The sequence below is a fragment of the Babylonia areolata genome, chromosome 9 (genome assembly GCF_041734735.1).
Source record: "Babylonia areolata isolate BAREFJ2019XMU chromosome 9, ASM4173473v1, whole genome shotgun sequence".
Taxonomy (NCBI): Eukaryota; Metazoa; Mollusca; class Gastropoda; order Neogastropoda; family Buccinidae; genus Babylonia; species Babylonia areolata.
In genome coordinates this window covers 39,703,573-39,718,572 of record NC_134884.1, presented here as the reverse complement: position 1 = coordinate 39,718,572, position 15,000 = coordinate 39,703,573, and the positions used below count along the sequence as shown (strand labels likewise).

The following is a 15,000-nucleotide window of genomic DNA, read 5'->3' as shown; positions in this document are numbered from 1 at the left end:
ATTCGGATGAGACGATAAACCGAGGTCCCGTGTGCTAGCATGCACTTAGCGCACGTAAAAGAACCCACGGCAACAAAAGGGTTGTTCCTGGCAAAATTCTGCAGAAAAATTCACTTCGATAGGAAAAACAAATAAAACTACACGCAGGAATTTTTTTTTAATGGGTGGCTCTGTAGTGTAGCGACGCGCTCTCCCTGGGGAGAGTAGCCCGAATTTCACACGCAGAGTAATCTGTTGATTCATATATATATATATATATATATATATATGAGATAAAAAGAAATACAAATATTCACACGTCCGGCACAATAGCCGAGTGGTTAAAGCGTTTGACTTTCAATTTAAGGGTCTTGAGTTCGAAACTCGGTAACGGCGCCCAGTTGTAAAGGGTGGAGCTTTTTTTCCGAGTTATCATATGCACAGACATGCTAATGCCTGAACCCCTTCCTTGTGTATAAGCTCGCAGAAGATCAAAATACGCACGTTAAAGATCATGTAATTCACGTAAGCGTTTCGTGGGTTATGGAAACAAGAACATACCCGGCATGCACACTCCCGCAAACGGAGTATGGCTGCTTATATGGCGAGGTAAATAAACAAAACGGTGATGCACGTAAAATGTAACATGTCTGTATATGTGTGTGTGTGTGTGTGTGTGTGTGTGTGTGTGTGTGTGTGTGTGTGTGTGCGTGTGTGACTGAAACCTGATCGAATGAAACAGGACACGAATGATGAGCGCCTAATGAAAGCTGTCGGTCGCCTCTACTAGTGACCCAGGTAGGCAGCCTGTTGTGCAAAAACAAAATGACTTCGTGTGTTTGTAAAGAGCTTAGAGCTTGATCTCCGATCAAGGATAGTCGCTTCATACAAGTATCCATATCATCATCATGTAAAGTCATCGTCTCATGGAAAAATTAATTTTCCTTGACATCTGTGGGAATAACATGTGTGTGTGTGTGTGTGTGTGTGTATGTGTGTGTGTGCGTGTATATATGTGTGTGCGTGCGTCCGTGCGCGCACGCATGTGTGTATGGGTATTTGTGTGTGTGTATATATGTGTGTTTGTGTGTGTGTGTGTGTGTGTGCGTGCGTGCGTGCGTGCGTGCGTGTCACGACAGCACCCGGACGTAGAAGGGGAGGACATCACGGTGGACGCCTACGTCGTGGTATTCTCCGTGGCGGACACCGCCTCCTACAACTACGCCGTGGACACTGTGAGGAGGCTGAGGGTGGACTGCGGCACAGACCGCGCCATCATTCTGGTGGGCAACAAGATCGACCTGGCCAGGCAGCGGAGGGTCACCAAGCATGGTGGGTGGTGGACCTCTTTGTTACGTTACGTGTCTCTGAATTGTTGAAGGCATAGAACAACAGAATAGGAAGGAATAGAACCGAACGGTTTTGTTGTTGCTGTTGTTGTTTGTATATTGAAACCTTAAGGTATGTAAGATTCGAAGACAGTGGAAGAAGAAGAACGCGAAGACGCCATTTTGTTTTAGTTGTTGACCTGCCCGTTCAATCCTGTATTCAATGGACAATACACGATAACATGTGATGGAAAGTTGGAGAAGGAGACCGTTAAATACTTATTCAGAGAAAGATTTGCGAACGCCTCATCACTTACTGGATTATGCCCCAAACTGCCATAAAAATATCCACAGAATCAGTCGGAATTCACAGTTAAAAATAATAAACCATGTGAGTTAATACCCTTGAATTGATGAAACGTAAACAATTCCAGTCTTGACTTTTCTCAAAATGAAGTCCTTTTCACTTCATAAGACGTGATATAATAATAATATGATTTAAACAGCGTTCTCACTGCGAATACCGCAATCCATTTATCGCCCTTTAAAAAAGTATGTTCAAATGTTAAATTTTAGAACGTCAGTTATGGAGCCACGATAGTATGATGGATAAGGCAGTTTCTTCTCACCCGAACACGCGGGGTTCGAATCTGGTGAGGACTTCTTTTTTTTCTTTTCTTTTTTAAACGCGAAGCTTTATAATAACAAATACAGACACATTTTAAAAATTAGATTTTTTTAAAGTGTATCACAAGTGAGTCTTGAAGGCCTTGCCTCTCTTGTTTCCTATTTGTATGCTTAATTTGGTGTCAACTGACAAAGTATTTACAGAGAAAATGGCAATGTTAAATTTTACCACGGACACACACACACACACACACACACACACACACACACACACACACACACAACCGAACACCGGGTTAAAACACAGACTCACTTTGTTTACACAAGTGAGTCAACAAGGTGATGTTGATGATGGTGATGGCGAAGAAGAAGAAGAAGAAGAAGAAGAAGAAGAAGAAGAAGAAGAAGAAGAAGAAGAAGAAGAAGAAGAAGAAGAAGAAGAAGAAAACAACAACAACAACAACAACAAAAAGAAATGATGACAAAAGTCGCTGACTAAGGACGATGGGGACAATACTATAGAAGAAGAAGAAGAAGGAAAGTGACAATGATAATCACCAGGACTGTTCTGAAAACTGATAGGACGGGGTACCACACCGGTGCTTCAGTGCAGAATAACAAGAAAACTAGGGACTGTCACTCACACTTATTATCCGAGACGATGTTCGAGAGTGGTGTCCCTTTCCCTTTTTCTTGTCGGATGTCTCTGATAATTTGATCACGGTCTTTCCAGATTCCCCCCACCCCACCCCCCTGCCTCCCCTCCAAAATCAAAGCACACACACACACACACACACACACACACACACACACACACACACACACACACACACACTACACAACACACACACACACACACACACACACACACACACACACACACACACACACACACACACGTTCCTGTATAGATTTTGGCGACTCAGCATTTGTATTGCACATAGTGGTGATCGTCCACACGCTTTCTCGCGAGATTCCGAGAAAGCGTGGGCTGCTGGTTCCGTCCGTCTTCCTTTTACTTCTCTGCGTGCGTGCGTGCGTGCGTGCGTGTGTGCGTGCGTGTGTGCGTGCGTGCTCTCTCTCCCTCTGTCTCTCACTCTCTCTGTCTCTTTCTATGTCTATCTCTTTTGTTTATCCAACGGAGGCCTTGGCCTCTCATGAAGGGGATGCAGTGAACACACATTACAAAACAAGGAAGTTGACACTTTTTCAGTCGACCTGACCACACGGACACGGACACCTTTTTTTATATAATTATTATTATTCATCATCCTCTTACAACTAATAATATATAGAAGTATTGCATACAATATTTGAAGGAAGTTTGATGTAAGTAACCAAGTGGCAGTTATCTAATGTAGATAACTGAACCAATAAAGTAGATAATGGAATATAATCAAGGTGATTCGTTGGTCTGTTATTTGTAATGACCTCCTTGTCCGATTTACTTCGCTGCTGAATGGACAATAAAGCATTGTCATTGTCTGTTGACAATAATTATTGTCGGCGTCGTTCAGGTATTGTGGAGTATGTTGTGTATGTTGACTGTTGTGCTATGTATGATGATTTCTGTGTTTGTATGAATGAACATGAGTTAGTGTTTACTCGGATGTCTTGCAGAGTTATCCATGTTGATTTTAGTTTCAGTGCTTAAACGTATGTTTTACACGTTTTGTTTATACATTGTACAGCGCAGTTGAGTATGTTTTACATGGAAATTACTATTGAACTGAAATCACTATTACCAGTATAAGTGGTGGTAGTAGCAGGAGTAGTAGCAGCAGCAGCAGCAGCAGAAGTAGTAGTAGTAATAGCAGTAGTAGTAGTGGTAGTAGCTGTTGTTGTTATTGTAGAAGTAGTTGAAGCTGTATCATCATAATCATTACTATTGTTGATATCATCATCATCATCATCATCAACACCATCATGATTATTACCATTGTTGATATCATTATTATCATCATCGTCGTCGTCGTCATTATTGTTATTATCATTATCATTTGTATCATCATCATCATCATCATCATCATCATTATCATCATCGCCCTCGTCGTCGTCGTCGTCATCATCATCATCATCATTATTGTCATTATTGTTATTATTATTGCTACTACCACTGCTGTTACTACTACTACTACTACTACTACTGCTGCTGCTGCTGCTGCTGCTGCTGCTACTACTACTACCATCATCATCATCATCGTCATTTTGTTTTTGTTATTATTATCATTATTACTATTATCATCATCATCATTATTATCATCATTCTCGTCCTCATCATAATCATCACCATCATCACTATGATGCGTCATTACAGACGCCACCAAGCTGGCCACCAAGTACGACTGCCGCTACACAGAGACCTCCGCCGCCCTGAACCACCACGTGGACGAGCTGCTGGTGGGCTGCCTCAGCCAGATCCGCCTCAAGCTGCACCCCCCGGACCCCGTCCGACCTCCTGCTGCCTGAGGACCCACCCCGCTGCCGACCCAGGTCCAAGTCTCCCGCCAGGACAGCCATCTCCTTCTTCCAGCGCCTCTTCGGCCACGGGGGCGCCTCCAAGGGCAAGGACAAGAGCTCTGATGCTCTGTTCGTCAAGTGATTCGGATTCCACTCGCGTAGTCCTGACTGACCTCAGGTCCAAGGCTGAGTGAGACATTCACTTTATCATCGTCATCGTCATCATCATCATCATCATCATCATCACCATCAGTCCCTCAACTCGGGAGGTGTCAGGGGGACATGAAGGCTGAAGAGACAGGCAATCTTCTCCACGCTGTTCTATTGGTAGCTGTCAAGAGAAGATCCGGGAAGGTCCTCCCCGTCCATCCTATTCTGTCTGAAATACGCCTTATATAATTATGGACCGAAAAAGACACTCTCAAATCGCAATAAAAGAAAACACATTCATTGTTACCAGTCACTTTTCCCCTCGATAAACTCGTTGACTGGCCTTGAAAGGACTGTGAAAACGTTCACTTTATATGAACTGAAGATTTGTCTATGTACGTAAAGGACTGCCTGCCTGCAAGCCTTCTGTGTCAGTGCTGGAGACAGTGACTTTCAAGCTGAGAAATACCTGAACCAAAGTTTGGCGCTTTTTAGTGAAACGGTGGTGACGAAGAGTTGGTCAAGATTAATTCTGTGTGTGAGAAAACAGGATGATTCTATGCTGATCTTTGCACAGTGTGTGTCCATCAGTAGTGAAAGAAAACATTGGTTCTTGTTTCCCGTGGAAAGAAAACGAACAGACAGTTCATTATCAGCCATTGAAATCCTTTCGCAAATGGAGAATCTTTACAATATCAGCTTTTCGCTGACACAATGTTTACCAGTTGTTTTGACTGTCTTACACGAGCAATTTTGTAAACGCTATTTGTACGTGCTTCTCAATACATGCAACTGATACATGTGAGCGATGTATTTCCCGGACAGTTTTGGAAAATATACCAGAGATGATCAAGGGAAAGCCATACAAAGTGTTCAACAGTTTTTCGAGAGGTGGTACTTGGCGACAGTTTCGTTTTTTTTGTACAAATGAGACCACATTTTACTGTAAATATTTTTAATATGTGTATATATTTTTAATATGTGTGTAACCTTTCAATCGTTTACAACCGACAGACATGGTGAAAATCTTTTCTGTCCGGCGTCCCACTGACTCATCACAGTAGAAGAAACAGAAGATGCAGGAGTTTAGTTGTCATTAAGTGAATATACCTTGCTGTCCTGGAAGCTTTTACGCCCAAAACCCATGTGGTCAGGTACTGCTCTGGCAACTCTCCAATGCTTCAACGACAGAGAAAAAAATGTGTTGTAAGTTGAAACAACATCACCGAATTTAACATGAAAATAATAGAATTAGCAAACTATCCGCTCGTGTGTATTTATTTATTTATTTCATTTTATTTTATTTGTTTGTTTGTGTTTTCTTCAAGGCCTGATTAAACGCGTTTCATTGCATCTGCTTACCAGATGTGGTGTAGAGTATATAGATTTGTCGAACGCAGTGACGCCTCGTTGAGATACTGAAATTGAAAGTGTGCATGTGTGTGTGTGTGTGCGTGCGTGCGTGCGTGCGTGCGTGTGTATGTGTGTGTGTGTGTGTGTGTGCGCGCGTGTGTGTATGTGTGTGTGATATAAAACAGATTATTGTTAAATGCAGCGAAACATGTAAGCGATACATGAAAAAATTAGAACAAATGAAATGACGTTGAGTAATCCAGTGTCATATTCTTCTTCTTTTTGACTCACTTGTGTAAACAAAGTGAGTCTATGTTTTAACCCGGTGTTCGGGTGTGTGTGTGTGTGTGTGTGTGTGTGTCCGTGTGTCTGTGTGTCCGTGGTAAACTTTGACATTTTCTCTGCAAATACTTTGTCAGTTGACACCAAATTAGGCATAAAAATAGGAAAAATTCAGTTCTTTCCAGTCATCTTGTTTAAAACAATATTGCACCTCTGGGATGGGCACAAAAAAATAAAAAAGAAGCCTAATTATATGCAAACTGCATTTACTGTTATATTTATATTTTTTGTATTCTCTAAACTTGGCACTTTGACCTCTTATTCTGACACAACAACAAGAGGAGTCATTATTATCATTTTTTGTTCAAACAGGAACTTCTTTTGCTAAGCATGGAATTTTTATTCATTTTGCAAACGTTTTGGTGCAGATAGTAAAAAAAGGGAAATTACTCTGTAATTAATGCTAGGGGGGACTTAATTTATCACAAGTGAGTCTTGAAGGCCTTGCCTCTCTTGTTTTAAGTTGTACTAAACTGTTTATGGACGCTCAGGTCTTGTCATACAGCACGCACTATCCCCTCCCCTCTGCCTCTGCCCCGTACACGACCCGTTGGTTGCCTTAGATTCAAGACACAGTATACTGAACCAAGACAGTCAGGACTGTTAACATCACAGGCGGAAGGAACACATGCAGAGTGCGTGTGTTTTTCGCCGACGCCATGGCTGTTGAACACGTGTGTTTCATTCTGTACAAAATGGGACGACATTTTACCTGCAGATGTCGTTAAAGCTTTGTCTCAAATATCAACTGCTTATCTATTCAGTTTTCTTTGTCTCAGTGGCTTTTGTTTGTTGTTGTTGTGTTGTTTTGTTTGTTTTTTTTGGTTTTCTATCAACTCCCCAGTCATATTTCGCATAGCATGATCATCCGGTTTTGATGCCCCCAACCACACCTCCACGCACTCTGTTGGGCGCGCACTTGTTTCCTTTTTAATGTTTATACGAATGTAGGTGAGGCTTTCAAGGCCTTTGCAGTTTGTTTGGTTTATGCGTTGGTCAGGCATCTGCTTCACAGATGCTGTGTAGCGTATATGGATCAGTCTACGCGCTTTGACACCTCTTTGAAACTAAACTTAAACCTTTCTTTTTCCTTAAACGTATAATTTTGAATACCGCATGTATCAACGTTTTCTTTTGTTGTTATTTCGTGTATTTGTTTCGCCTGCAACATCTTCATTTTTGATCGCCTTCGATTAAAAGTTACAGGAAGATTTTTTTTTTTTTTTTTTTCAACTGATAACCGTCACAAACAGTGTACTCTCTATTCACAGATAAGGGTGAATACTCTGGCGTTAAACCAGTGTTTTGTACTTCCCTCTCTCTCTCTCTCTCTTTCTGTGTGTGTGTGTGTGTGTGTGTGTGTGTGTGTGTTTTATGTGTTTTATGCTCTGTATCTTTATCAGCTCTTTTCTTTTGTTTTAGAGAGATTTGCTTTTTGTTTTGTTTGGCTTTTTGTTTGTTGTTCTTGTTTTTTGGTGTGTGTTTTTTTTTGTTTTTTTGTTGTTTTTTTTTTTTTTTGGGGGGGGGGTTGTTTGTTTGTTTGGTTTTTTTGTTCTTGTTGTTACTGTTGTTTGTTTGCTTTGCTTTGTGTAATTTTCTATGTGGAAATCCATTTTACTCTGAAACCTGGCAACGCGTGTGAGACACAGAGAGAGGGAGAGAGAGGGGGTGGGGGGGGGCGCATGTCACGCGCAAGCACGATCAAAAACTGACAGAAATTTACATGTTTATGATGGACTGGGGAAAAAAAATCGTTAACCCCTTGACTACTGAACTTTTATGGAATCTGGTCCAGCGTGTCTTGAACCTGGTGTTCGGATCCCAATGATTGTGTCCATGTCAGTGACGATGAAATCTGGTCCAGTGTGGCTTGAACCTGGTGTATGGATCCTAATGACTGTGTCCATTACAATGACGTAAATGAAGACAATGTATTCCCAAGATATTGGAAGGATTGATTGATTGATTGATATTGATACTCATATAGCGCCCATCCTCGGTCGGAGACCAAGCTCTAAGCGCTTTACAAACACCTGGTCATTTACACAACAGGCTGTGTACCTGGGTAGAGCCGACTGACGGCTGCCACTGGGCGCTCATCATTCGTTTTCTGTGTCATTCAAGCAGGTTTCGGTCACGCACACATACACACTCAGACAGACATGTAACATTTTACGTGCATGACCGCTTTGTGTATTTACCCGCCATGTAGGCGTGGAAGAAATGGAGGCCCAGCACTACACTCCAAACTCCACAACCTCTTTGTCTGCTGCTGGGAGCAAGGCAAACTACCACAGGACCTCCGTGACGCAGTCATCATCACCCTGTATAAAAACAAGGGAGAAAAGTCGGACTGCTCCAACTACAGGGGGATAACTCTGCTCTCCATCGCAGGCAAGATCCTCGCCAGAGTCCTCCTAAATCGGTTGGTACCTACTATCGCCGAAGAACATCTCCCAGAGAGTCAGTGTGGCTTTAGAGCCAACAGAGGCACCACTGACATGGTCTTCGTTCTCAGACAGCTACAAGAAAAATGTCGGGAACAGAACAAAGGACTGTATGCGACATTCGTCGATCTCACGAAAGCTTTCGACACCGTGAGCAGAAAAGGTCTGTGGGAGATCATGAAACGTCTAGGATGCCCCCCAAAATTCCTCAGCATGGTCATCCAACTACATGAGGAACAGCGTGGACAGGTCAGACACAGCAACGACCTTTCAGAGCCCTTCCCAATTGGAAATGGAGTGAAACAAGGTTGTGTCCTCGCGCCGACCCTCTTCACGATCTTCTTCAGCATGATGCTCCAACAGGCCACTGAAGATCTTGGCGACGACGACGGTATCTTCATCAGATACCGCACTGATGGCAGCCTATTCAACCTGAGGCGGCTACAGGCCCACACCAAGACACTGGAGCAACTCATCAGAGAGCTTCTGTTTGCCGACGATGCTGCCCTCGTCGCCCATACAGAAGCGGCCCTGCAGCGTATAACGTCCTGCTTCGCAGAGGCTGCGCAGCTCTTCGGCCTAGAAGTCAGTCTGAAAAAGACGGAAGTTCTCCACCAGCCTGCCCCACAGGAAGAATTCCACGCTCCTCACATCAACATCGGTGAGACAGAGCTGAAGTCGGTCCACCAGTTCAGCTACCTAGGCTGCACCATCTCGTCTGACGCCAAGATCGACAAGGAGATCGACAACAGACTTGCAAAGGCAAACAGCGCATTCGGCAGGCTGTACAAGAGAGTGTGGAACAACAAACACCTGAAGAAAGACACAAAGATCAGCGTGTACAGAGCTGTTGTACTGCCCACCCTGTTGTATGGCTCCGAAACCTGGGTCACCTACCGGCACCACATACGACTGCTTGATCGCTTCCACCAGCGCTGCCTTCGCACCATCCTCAGCATCCACTGGAGTGACTACATCACAAATGTCGAGGTCCTGGAGCAGGCAAAGACTATCAGCATCGAGGCAGTGCTGCTAAAGACCCAGCTACGTTGGGCAGGGCACGTGTCCAGGATGGAGGACCACCGCCTGCCCAAGATCGCGCTGTATGGCGAACTGTCCACTGGCCACCGTGACAGAGGAGCACCCAAGAAGAGATACAAAGACTCCTTGAAGAAAGCTCTCGGTGCCTGTCACATTGACCATCGCCAGTGGTCCGCAATAGCCGCTGATCGAGAGACCTGGCGACGCACCATCCACCAAGCTGTCTCCTCCTTCGAAAACAACCGCAGGGCCAGCCTTGAGGACAAACGCAGAAGGAGGAAGAACCACGACGCTGCAGCCGCGAACCCAGACCAGACTTTCCCTTGCAACCGCTGCGGCCGACTCTGCTTTTCCCGCATTGGCCTTGTCAGCCATGAGCGTGCCTGCATCAGACGTGGACAACGCCCTTCCTAGATCTTCGTCAGCGAAGCCAGGCCATGATGGAGGCAGCAATACTCCGTTTTCGGGGGTGTGCATACTGGGTATGTTCTTGTTTCCGTAACCCACCGAACGCTGACATGGATTACATGTACAGGATCTTTAACGAAGGGGGTTCAGGCATTAGCAGGTCTGCACATTTGTTGACCTGAACATCGGAAAAATCTCCACACTTTACCCACCAGGCGCCGTCACTGAGATTCGAACCCGGGACCCTCCGATTGACAGTCCAGCGCTTTAACATTTCGGCTGTAGCGCCCGTCGTATAAGGATTCCGAATAGAAATTAAAATTGACCTGTCAGCATTGTCGTATCTCAGTGAGGTAACAGCCTTTCGATGAGGAGCGTATTTGTCAGCAGCAGACAATGGGTTAAGACTGTAAGTTTATCGTATCCTTCTATCTCTTCCATTTGTTTTTGTTTTGTTTTTGTTTTTTGGGTTTTTTTGTTTTTGTTTTTGTTTTTTTGTGTTTGTTTTTTCAAGTGGTTTGAGTTCTGTCTGTTTCCGAATTAATTGATGCGGGTGTTATTGTTCGACTGAAGGAACAAACTTTTATCTGAATGTTTGTGTGCTTCTTTGATAATTTTTGTTACCGTTCAGTTTTGACTATGCCAAGTTCCGTTTTCGTGCGTGTGTGTGTGTGTGTGTGTGTGTGTGTGTTTCTTTGTTTTTGTTTTTTGTTTTTGTTTTTTTGTTGTTTTTCTCTGCAGGTTCTATGCGATCGATGTTGCTAGTGTTTTCGGCCTTGGTACTACCATGTGCGCTTGGTTGGTTGGGCTATAAGCAACAATGATGAATAATTTGTCAATTTCTAGTTCTGTTGTGCTCTGTGTGTGTGTGTGTGTGTGTGTGTCTGTCTGTCTCTTTCTCTCTCTCTCTCTCTCTCTCTCACTTCCTCTCTCTCTCTCTTACTGTCCCTCTCTTCGTCCCTCCTTCATTCGCTCCCTACCCCCTCCCCCCACCCCATCCACCCCCCTCCCTTGAGGACAGGGATGAATCTATGACAGTTTGTGGATGCGCCGTTACATAATCGGTCAGGCGTTGGACCTCTGATCCAGTGTTCACCAATGATCGGGGTTCGAAGCCCCGTTTCGGCATGGTGTTGTGACGTTTGAGAAAGACAACTTTCCTTCGAGTTTCCTCACTCCACACAGGTGTGTGAATGGGCACCTGACTTGACTTTGATTGTGGAAGGTTAACACGGCAGAAGAAAAGGACTGGGCCCTGCTGTTCTTATGCTGAGCACTGGAGCCAGTTGCATTGCTCGGACAGAAGAGCCTAGTCTGGTCGTAACCCGCTACTAACTGTGTGTAGTATGGACCTGACCATTGGCGTAGTTCGGTCAACGCAGGCATTTAGTCACGTGTAAATGTCAAAACGTTAGAACCAAGCAATGCAGCGAGCACCTGGACACAATGAATATGATGAATCCACTGCTTACATGGCCTTAAAAAGGATATGGACTTTTAAATCAACTTTTTTTGTTGTTTGTTTTTCACCATGGTGAGACTGGAGAGGTGGGGGGGGTGGGGGGTGTATTGTTTCCTGACCACCACCCTGCTTCAAGCCAAGTAACGTAACGTCGCCATATTCTTTCATTATTATTATCATTATTATTATTGTTATTATTATTATTATTATCAGTATCTCCATACGCCCCCAGACCCCACCCCTCTTATCTTCCCCCACTTCCCAGCCCCTTCCTCCCCTCCACCCTCTCCCCCTCTGGTTTCCCTTCGCACACACGGTCTGAGAAAGACAGTGGGGTTACTGCTGCCTAACTGAAGAAGACAGGCAATAAATGTGTTGACGTATGATTATGATATTCTTCGTCTCTTGCATCATGAAATAAAAAGAACGCTGATTGTTGAAGACAACGTGTTTCGTTTTGTTTTTGTTTTTGGTTTGTTGTTGTTGTTGTTGTTGTTGTTGTTGTTGTTGTTGTTGTTGTTGTTGTGTGTGTGTGTGTGTGTGTGTGTGTGTGTGTGTGTGCGCGTGTGTGTGTGTGTATGTAAAAAGAGACAGCTTTTTTACTTTGACTTTTTACTGTCATTACCTTAACAGCCAATGATTGCGACGGGGGGGGGGGGGGGGTGATACAGAGGAGATAAAGATATATATATATATATATATATATATATATATATATATATATATCGGGGAGGTGGAGGGGGGTGACGGGGAGGCGGAAGTATGATTGGAACATCCATGTACACACACACACACACACACACACACACACACACAGAGAGAGAGAGAGAGAGAGAGAGAGAGAGAGAGAGAGAGAGGCATGCTATTTCGTATAATCATGAATTTTATTTGTAAGTATATATAAAAAGAATGCACTCACTAATAAGAAATACCCTATTCACCCCGTAACCACAAATTATAAGAGCAGCGGAGAGAGAGAGAGGTGGGGGGAGGAGACAAAGACAGAGAGAAAGAGAGAGAGATAGGCAAAGAGACAGACAGAAAAAAGGGAACAGATTTGGGTCTGAAAAAAGAACTACAGGTTTTGAACCAAAATCAGATCTTCCATCTGATCCTTTTTATATATGTATATACTTCACAGATTATATAAGCAAACGAAAGTACGTTTCGTCACAAATCTTAATAAAAACAAATACACATGTACGCTCAAAAAACGATTTTTTTTTAAATCCGAAAACGAATACATATATTTTTTTAAAGATATATATTATGCACAGAATGTGTCGAAAGGAGTGTAACATACAAAATTTTGAGCAATTGGTCCTTCAAGGCAAAGAATTTTTACCGAGTATATGAGTAAGTTGATGAGTGAATGAGTGGAGAAGGGAGAAGCAAACGAAACAAAACGAAAGTTGTATTCAGTTTAGGCCACAGCCCCTTCTGAAGAGGTCCAAATACAAATACGACATATATAACGAAGAAAGGACTAAAGGATGTACAAGCAAAAGTGAGTTGAGAACTTCTACAGGTACTGCAATCAGTGTCATAGTCAAAGCATTCAGAAACAAATACCTTACTCTTTAACAGCATCAGTGCGCCTCTTAAAGGCTATATATGAATATATGGATAGATTCTTCATTATATTGTTATTTTGGTTTGTCATCAGCAGCATTACATGAAAGAGACACGTAAGATTTTCTAGGAATGTAATCTAACCTGAAATCACACAAAGCAGGACAACGCAATAAGATAGGTATTTCGTCTTCTTTTTTCAGTTTTACCTAATGGGCATACCAAAGTATTGGTAGAAATTTCATTATATTGATGGACGATGAACTGCCATATCTGTTGCTCCAAATCTAAACTTTGTCAAATAACATTTAAGATATCCAGCAATATCACACCGAAGATAATTTTCACAATTCCACGACGATTTAAATGTTCTATAAAATAAAAATCTGTCACTATTCTGAACATGTACATACCAGTTTTGCTACTTACAGTCAATAAGTCTTTGACGAAGATCAAGTAAGAATACGTTTACATTTTCTACTCCTTGGTTAAGCCATACAAATCCAAAACCATTTCCCAACCAAAATTCTCCAACTCTTGAAACCCATGTATATCTACGACCCGAATGTAACCACATCAACATTTCATAAGCTTTTACTGGGGGTGGGGGGGGTTGAAGGAAGAGGCAGACAGAGAGAGAAAGAAAGAAAGAGAGAGAGTCAGGGAGAGATAGACAGACAGAAAAAGAAACAAAAAGAGAGGTAGGTGAACAAGAAACAGGCTGTGATATTATATTACACCTGTTTGCTACAAAAAGAAAAACATGCTATGATAGCTACATTTACTGCAATCTACAAAAATGAAACCCTATATCAAAATAAACCTCCACCACACTGTAAAAGCGTGCACGATATTACATGCGTTTTACCAACCAAAATGATAGCAAACAAACAAACAACAAGAGAGGCAAGGCCTTCAAGACTCACTTGTGATACACTTTAAAAAAATCCAAGCTTTTTATGTATTGAGTATAATTTCAAAATGTAATGTTTAAGATGAGAAAGATCAGTTTAAAGCAAATCAAGACCCCTAGCATTAATTACAGAGTAGTTTTCCTTTTTTACCCTCTGCACCAAAACGTTTGCAAAATTAATAAAACTTCCATGCTTAGCAAAATAAGTTCCTGTTTGAACAAAAAATGATAATAATGACTGCTCTTGTTGTTGGGTCAGAATATCAGATCAAAGTGCCAAGTTTAGAGAATACAAAAAATATAAATATAACAGTAAATACAGTTTGCATATAATTAGGCTTCATTTTTTAATTTTTTTTGTGTGCCCATCCCAGAGGTGCAATATTGTTTTAAACACGATGACTGGAAAGAACTGAATTTTTCCTATTTTTATGCCTAATTTGGTGTCAACCGACATTGTATTTGCAGAGAAAATGTCAATGTTAAAGTTTACCACACACACACACACACACACACACACACACAACCGAACACCGGGTTAAAACATAGACTCACTTTGTTTACACAAGTGAGTCAAAAACCACCAAGCTGTCTGTCATGTTCCCGGCGGCAGCCCGTAACAATCGTAGCAAGTGGATGTTTTCTCAGTGACGTCAACGCATTATGTACGGTTCAAAGGTTGCAAAATACGGGTTCGTTTTTGTTCACTATCTGTGTTTGTGAGGCGATGGTTCGAAACTGATTCGTTAGAGAATTGTTTTGATAAGTCACTGATTGTTTAAATATCAACAAGGTCACTGGATCTAGTTAAATGGCCATATAAACAGGGTTTTGTTTGTTTTTTGTGTGCTTTTTTTAATTGATGTCAGCATATCTTCACGTCGTCCAATGTTGAGATCACAATAACAACACAAAACC

General features: G+C 42.5%; 2 protein-coding genes across 3 annotated transcripts in view; one reads left to right on the top strand and one right to left on the bottom strand.

Annotated features, from left to right (window-relative positions):
- Positions 1-5,995, top strand: part of LOC143285439 (uncharacterized) — a 124,406-nt gene extending 118,411 nt beyond the window's left edge. Inside the window, exons 3-4 of the mRNA XM_076592707.1 lie at positions 1,119-1,311; positions 4,252-5,995. Of these exons, the coding sequence (XP_076448822.1) occupies positions 1,119-1,311; positions 4,252-4,403 (345 nt within the window). The 3' untranslated portion in view covers positions 4,404-5,995. The remainder of the gene's footprint in view (positions 1-1,118; positions 1,312-4,251) is intronic.
- Positions 5,996-12,462: 6,467 nt separating this feature from the next.
- The window catches only part of LOC143285438 (protein-glutamine gamma-glutamyltransferase Z-like), a 40,427-nt gene continuing 37,889 nt past the window's right edge, over positions 12,463-15,000 (bottom strand). For both annotated transcript variants that reach the window (XM_076592705.1, XM_076592706.1), the window contains one exon: positions 12,463-15,000. This exon is cut by the window's right edge and continues 570 nt beyond it. The gene's annotated coding sequence lies outside the window, so the exon portion shown is untranslated.